We start from the raw sequence: 7,646 nt of genomic DNA on the forward strand, positions 1-7,646 counted from the left end.
TAAGGTGTCCAGAGTTACTGTAAAATTTTAATTGCATTAACGTGTTACCACCTGTGCCAGCAACACAGTACAAAAAAAGCAGAGATGACTGAAGTTTGTTATTCCAGAACTACGTGATGGAGGCAAAAGGGGATGTAACCACCTATCTGGAAGAATTTATTAAAGCCTTAGAATGCAAAAAAGCGAGCTTGGAGGAGAGACGAATAGCCAAGTATCTGAAGAAAATCAAGGCTGATGAAACATTACACTTCAGGCGGACGGTATGCTTGGGTTGGATTTTCTGCTCGCTGTTTCATGTTCTCTAGATGATCATAAAGGACACCGTGGTGATTGTCCTGATCGCTCTGAGAACAACTGCCTGACTGTAACTCATGTGTCCAGATTCTGTCCTTTTAACTGTTTTCTGTCTTCCCCCAAAAAACAGGACTGGGAGCCAGAGGAGGAGGATGATTTTTTCACAAATTTGGAATATTTTTTAAGGTTCCTGAATCACTATGCCCTTCCACCAAAAACAGCGTAGTCTTCAAAGAAGTTTGAAGCACTTCTGGTCCAGCCTGCCAGGAGGCTAGAGCTTTGGATATCCTCATTTGCATACTCTAACTACAACGAGCTGTTATTTATTCATATATCTATTAATATTTATTTATTCTATTTATTTGTGGAAACTTCAAGTTATTTATTTTTACAATGAAGAAATGCAATAATTTATTACTACTCTTTAACGGCATGGGAGGAGGATCCCTGAAGACCCAGCCTGGGGTTTGCAGTCACACTATTTCTCTAGCTCACCAGCCCAAGCCCCAGCCCCAGGAACTCAGCTCTGCATCACCTGAGGGCTCTCAAAGCCGGGGCAGAGCCACCCCTGGGTTGGGGACAGGGACTATCGGTACTATCCAGTGCCTTCACCCCCCTCCCAGCCCCAGGAGCAGCCCTGGGACTGGGACGCAGCTGATGGCACAGCCAGGTGGGCACCAGCCTTGGGTCCCCTGAGCAACCACCGAACACGACCGGCGGTGACTTTTACAGTTAAACATTTGGGGAATTTGTAAGCAGAACTCTACGAAATGTAACCAAACTCTAACAGAATCTATGCAAAATAAATCTCTTGAACAAAGGTGTAACTATTTGGAGGTTTTTTTTGTTCTATTTCATGAAGGTTTATGGTTATTTAAGGAATATTCTACCCTAAAAAAGATAGATCAAACTGGCGTCTTCTACCAGTTTTCAGATATATATACATTGATTATACAGAATTGTAGAGTTGTACAGTCATAGAATCACAGAATGTGTTGGGCTGGAAGGGACCTTTAAAGGTCACCTAGTCCCACCCCCTGCAGTGACCAGGGACATATGTAACCAGATCAGGTTGCTCAGAGCCCCATCCAGCCTGGCCTTGAATGTCTCCAGGGATGGGGCCTCCATCATCTCTCTGGACAACCCGTTCCAGTGTTTTACCACCCTTATAGTAAAGAACGAAGAATCTGTACCCCGTAGGTGATGGATACCTCTGTGTAGAGCATCACCAGAAGCACCTAAGACCACTTGTGTTTCCAAATTTGGGTAAAAGCATCACTTAAACAACGAGGCAGGGTTTTCTTTCTTTGCTCTCACTTCATGGCGAATGTCTCACTGCAGCATCTCCCTTTTCCCACTCGGTGGGAATATTTGGATTTTGGAAAGATTCACCCATACAGAAGAAAATAAACATTTAGCAAACAGCCACAAAAATCCGATCTGGGGGCAGAGTTCAGGGCTTACCCGCAGCTTTGTCCCATGGACCATCAGGGTTGTTGGGCACACACCTTCCCCTCCAAGGGGATTCTCCCATGGGAATTTCACCATCAGCAAGCAATCCTAGCCTGGCCCATCATCTTTATCTACTTTTTCAAGGCATCACTGAGCACCCAGAAAAAATTTTCCCCTAATACCATGATTCATGGAGGATTTAGCAGAGCGTGGTGCTTGTGCAAGCCGTGGTCTTCCCCTGGGATCCCCTGAACACTGCACTGCCCACGGGGAAGGTCAGGTTGAAGAGGCAGGGAAATCCATGCTGGAATCTTCAGGGCTTATATAAGGCAACTAACGTGTTTGGAGAATTAGCTAATATTTTTAATAACACCCGAAGAGGAGTTTCTTGAGGGCGGGGGAAGGCAGACACAGACATCGTGCAAACAGGGGGAAAACCCAGCAGTAGGTTCAGTCATCGTCACCCTGCCTCCCCAAAACAGTCAAGAATAAAGCATTAACTGATACCTAGAAAAACAGAGAGTGCATAGAAAAGGAGGCTCAGCATCTTTAGTGGCCTGGGGTCAAAGCAGCTCAACCCTGGGAGGTGATGAGATGGCAGGAGAGGGTGACATCGGGTACAGCTGTGCTTTGGGACGGTGCCTGTTAGGACAAGCCTGGTGAGATACCTGAGGGGATGTTCTAGTCCCATCTTCCCAGGACTGGCATGCAGCCTGCTGAAAAGCTGGTTTTACAGAGTAGTTATTGGCCTCCAGCTTGAAAGATGAAATCTCCTTGGAGAGCTGGATCACATCCAACACACACCCAGTACGGGTACAAAACAGAGGAGCGGTGACAACCTTCCAAGGAGGGGAACGCTGCTGGGGAAGGGGCCACGATCCTGAGGGATGTGAGGCGAAAAGATGACAAAAGCAAGTTTTACATCTGTTAGCGCAAATCTTCCGAGAGGGAGAAAGAGAAGTGGGTCAGGACTATGGGGGGATGCTCGTGGTGGGGAAGGCTGGGAAACAGTTCCCACAGAGCAGGCTGGACCCACCCTCATCACAGCTGGGAGCCTGGGGAGCAGTGGATACACCTACTCCCGACAACACCTAACAATTAAAATGCAAATACAAATGAAATTGCTATCAGTATAAACCAGCTCATCTCCCCCAGGCTCTCGGGCTGGGGTAAATCGGAGCGGGAGGCTCACCCCTCGCCAAATCCCGCAGGCGCCTGGGATGTGCTGTGCTTTGGCAAGGGCTTCCTCTCCCTAAAAATGAGAAGCCACGAGATCCATCTGCAGCTAGCAGTGGCTGTTCTGTAGGTGGCAGCCCTTGCCTGCCGCACGTCCCACCAGCGCAGCGCAGACGGAGGAGAAGCAGGGCTGGCAGCCCATCGCTCACGCCTGCTTTTAATCAGCTTTTCTCAGTATTACTCCAAAGAACCCAGAAGTGTCACAGAGAGGTGAAGGAAGATTTCAGACCAGCTGTTTTCGGAACAAATCGGAAAAAAGGGTTCGCGTGCCTCGAGTTCACCTGCAGCCCCCCTCATTAGACCAACTGATAAAGGCAGCCCTTTTTTGAAGAGACTGGTGGTCTTCAATATTCCCGATTTTTCACTACGTTGGGGGATTTCGTGTGAAATCTTGCTTATCCCAGCTTCTCAAAGCTCCCTCTGCCAACACCCTTGGAAACTCTCAGCTGGTTACAAACATGAGCAGTCCTGCTTGTAATATCTTTGTTAGAAAACACCTTTTTGTTACCAAAAGGGTTTTGTAAAGTACAGCAGATTCTTGCTTCTCTTTACAGAAAAGAATTAAAAGCGAGAGAGCGTGGCTGCAGCCCTGTCAAGCCCAAATCTCCTCTGAAGATGCTGGTTGTGAGCAGGAGGAGTCAGGGCAGGGGCGAGGACTCGGTACCTGCATCCGGCCCCTGCAGCATCGCTTGCAGGAGCATCCTGTGCACTCTTGAAGCTTCTGCCTCCTGATAATATCTTGCTACTTCTCTCCAGCAGTTTTAAACGCACATGACATTAAGCCAGGGTATGTTTTCCAGGTGGGTGAGTGTTAAAAGGAGCAATGTCGTTCTGAATGGGTATCTGGTGTGAAAATCGTTCACCAAATGGCTTTAGTAGGTGTCAGTATTTGTCTAACGGCTTAGATGAATGTACAGCCCACATAGTGGATGGGGTCATTAAATCCACATGCAGAAAAAGGTGGTGGTTGAACCTCCTGTCAGCAGCTTCCCCTGGGGGAAATGGTCTGGACAGGAGTGGGAGAAGGTTAAGGAGATGGACTCGTGAGGAGCAGGACAGACACCCTGGTGTTACCAAGAGATACTGAAGTTTACACAGGAGAAAATAGAATCATAGAATGCTTTGGGGTTCAAAGGGACCTTTAAAGGTCATCTGGTCCAACACACCCACAGTGAGCTGCTGCACAACGCTCCACGGTCCTTCCAGCCCTTCTCCCCACTGGCTCCCTTGTTCGCACACACACGAAACACAAAGCATCCGACTACCTTGGTGAAGGGCTACATGAGAGCCCGAGTGTCATTCACGAAGCAACAAACATTCACCCCAAGAACAAGAAGCTGCAGTTGTCAGCTGAGATTGAAGATTCGCGCAGTGCTGCCATAAAAATTAATTACGTCAGGGTAAGATCCAGCCCTCACACTTGCTAATTACAACAAGCAATCAAACTTCTTGTTTTCTTTTCAGGCCAAAGAGAAGTTTTTTGCCAGAGGAGAGCAGTCAGTTTTGCAAGGCTGCTACGCCTGTCTGTGCAGCCCTCTGCTCCCACACGCCTGCCCAAGTCATGCAGAGATGTAGGTGGTGGATTAGGTCCTGACTTGGGCTGATATCTGCTCCAGAGGTGCTGACATCTTTAAGCTGCAATGATTTGCAGCGATATAGGATGCAGCCACATCTGAGGGGTAACTACCAACTCCGTGGCCGTGTCTAGAACAATTTCCTCCGGTATCAGTAGGTCCTTCTTTCACGGTCTCTTATACATCATTAGTGTCCTTGCACGTTGCTCTCTCGCTTTGCATCGAGGTGGTGCTCTGGAGCGAGAGGCTTTAGGAAGTTTACCAGAACATTAAATATAAATGTGTCTCAGATCAGATATGCTGCTAATTCGACTGCTCAAGCTGTTTTCTTTTTCCTATTTTACTGACTTCTGAATGTGATAAGATAGCGATCACATCTTGCACTAGCTCAGCTTCTCTATATAAGTGGGCTTAGTATCTGTCAAGAGAGACGAGCTTGAACTCAAAGCCTAGTTCAGAAAAAAAGGTTTGGGCTCACAAATAGACACTTTCAACATGTATCTTCACTTGTTCTTGGTACTATTTAGCTCTGAGGCGTTCAGTTACTTTCTTCCTCTGAAGGAAACTCCACATCTGCAGAACAAGACTAAATCAATAATCGATGAAATGCTTTGCTTGCTTGAAGCTGAAAAAGACCCCATCAATGTAAGTAATTCTCCACTTCCTCTGCCCTAGATTCGCTTTTTGAGATGATTTCCACTTTGTAACTAACGGATTTCTATCATTTTCAGGAGGAGTTCTCCAAACCACTTCATATAAAGGTAAGAAGCTGTTGCTTCTGATTCTATTATTATTATCAGAGTCTCCAAAGGAAACTTGAAGTGTAACCCCAGGTACAGCAGCTCTGGGGATGTGCAAAGACAGAACAAAAGGTGCAGAACAGGGGCTGGGGTAACTGATGATTGGTCTGGTCTCCAAATAGAAGGCAATATAAAAAACCCCAAACTTTAAAGCAGCTCCATGTAAGTGTCCTCCTTCCAAGGCAAAGGCACACCCCCCAGAAAAATTCACTCTGCAATTTAGATGGAATTAAATCAAATTACCAGTGTTGTCACATTCACCATTGACAGAGATGGGACTATTTTTGCTGCAAAGTTCCAGTCACAGTAGTTATGAAGGTGTCCTTATAACATGACTTCTTAAATAAAGGTATAAGAAGGAAATCAGACAGCGGATGTTAAGCTTTCCACAGAAAAATAACTGCTGGCATATTCAATATGATTTATCAACAGTTCTTTTAAGAAAGAAAAGCTTGCTGCTTGAAAACCAGAACACTATTGACTTTCTCTCCTAGAGCAAAAGTTGTGCACATTATAACACCGAAAAATTCATTAAAGAACTAAAGAAGATCCCCCAACACCCGTGTATGAAGATAGTTGAAAAATGTATGAGAAAGCTAGAAGAAAAGTGTTCCATTTTGAAGGTATGCTCGTACTATTGATTTGACTTGAGTTTCTGATATTTTCTCATGGTTAGCTGTTTGCTGAGGTTTTTTACACCAGGGGATTTTGATCTGCTGCAGCTCCTGAGCTGCACCAACACCTTTGCTTCTGGTTTTGCATGGGATGGGGGAGAAGGCAGGAATCTTTAAATGAATCTATAGATACGCTGAGAACACATCCCTCAAGTTAATTCCCCTGAAGGTAGTAATTAAAGAAACATCAGTGGAAGTTGTTCAGTAAGACTTCCCCTGTCACTTCTTGTCCACTTTTTGGTAAATTCTACTTCAAAGTTTTGCGATTCGTTAGCAAAGAAAATGTTTTTCCTTTTTAATTTTCAGCCAGCTGCAGCCTCAAGGAAGGATAGTGAGGTTTGCCTTTCGTGAACAAATTAATTCTTATACTCTCTGTATTAATATATTTCACTTAGACCTGCAGCAATGAAGATTGTTTATTAGGTACAATTAATAATGACCTGTCCAGCTTGTCCTTCAGGAAGAACAGGGCAATTAAGAGCTTAAAAGACACATATTGGAAATACTACAGAGACAGAACATTCTGACAGAAATGTTTTGACCTGGCTTCTCTTCTTCCAGTTTGGGAGATGACTTCCCCGTCCCCAAAAAACAACCCCCAAAAGATCTGTGTTACTGTGAAAGTCAAAGACAAAGAGCAAGGTCTTATTTGATGAATGATTTTCTAAAAATTGTGTAAAGTGGGTTGTCACAGGTGAGGGGCTTTGTCCTCCAGCTCAGTGAGCTGAGGAAGCCACGGAGAACATGCAGAATTTGGGTGGAATTTCTCTGTAAGTCATTCATCGGTATCTTCTCTTTGCCCTTAGAAATCATCACCCAAAGACGAAAGATGCTCAGATAAGGCAGAAACAGATTTCTCACGATTTAAAGAGAGCCTGGAAGAATTCCTGAAATGGGTCAACCAGAAGCAGAACTGCAGCAACATCATGAGAAACGATCTTTATTTGTACCTGGATGACAAATGCAGCTGTCTTGACTCATGGAAATACCACAAAGGCTTGTTATAGGGAAGAGCCCAGGCAGTGAGGAGGGTGGGGAGCAAGAGGAGAAGAAATGGCTTTTATCAGTCAGCATTTTTGCTAAGTGTTAATGCAAGTAGATGAATTAGAATTTTATGCAGCAATTAAAACCTTGGATAACAAGCATGGCCAAGTGTCGTCATTTATACCCCGTGAATATCGAGTGTGAGATGTCGTTACGTCACCAGACACATGTAGTAGGGCTTGAAGTTTATGGAGGTTTTGCAAAAAGGGACAGAAAAACCAACCTTGACCCACAGGCCGTGAGACCGTTCGAACATTTAGGGGCCGGGAAAGGGTTCTGGCAGGTCGTGCTGCCGCCTGGCTTGAGGGTTGGGATGTTCAGCGGGGATTTATGGGTTCCAGCACAACCCCAGGGAGGGAACACACCTGACACCCACCGCTCACACCATCGGCTCTAGCCCCCTCCAGCACTACAATTTCGCTTTTAATTTCTACTTGTTTACAACAAGTTTTAACATGAACCCAACCAAATAAATCCTGAGGTTTTGCGTGTGTGCTGCTTTGGTCCCAGCATCTCCTTCCAGTGTGCTGCCTGGCTTTTGCTTTGAATTTTTCAGATTTTTTTTGTTTTCA

The 7,646-nt window shown here is 45.4% G+C and overlaps 1 protein-coding gene across 1 annotated transcript in view; it reads left to right on the forward strand.

Annotated features, from left to right (window-relative positions):
- Nucleotides 1-7,037, forward strand: part of LOC104271585 — an 18,691-nt gene extending 11,654 nt beyond the window's left edge. Inside the window, exons 5-8 of the mRNA XM_009866297.1 lie at nucleotides 5,084-5,201; nucleotides 5,288-5,317; nucleotides 5,851-5,979; nucleotides 6,837-7,037. Coding sequence (XP_009864599.1) covers nucleotides 5,084-5,201; nucleotides 5,288-5,317; nucleotides 5,851-5,979; nucleotides 6,837-7,037 — 478 coding nt within the window. The remainder of the gene's footprint in view (nucleotides 1-5,083; nucleotides 5,202-5,287; nucleotides 5,318-5,850; nucleotides 5,980-6,836) is intronic.
- The last annotated feature ends 609 nt before the right edge of the window (nucleotides 7,038-7,646 follow it).

This window comes from Apaloderma vittatum, unplaced genomic scaffold (assembly GCF_000703405.1).
Source record: "Apaloderma vittatum isolate BGI_N311 unplaced genomic scaffold, ASM70340v1 scaffold18113, whole genome shotgun sequence".
Taxonomy (NCBI): domain Eukaryota; kingdom Metazoa; phylum Chordata; class Aves; order Trogoniformes; family Trogonidae; genus Apaloderma; species Apaloderma vittatum.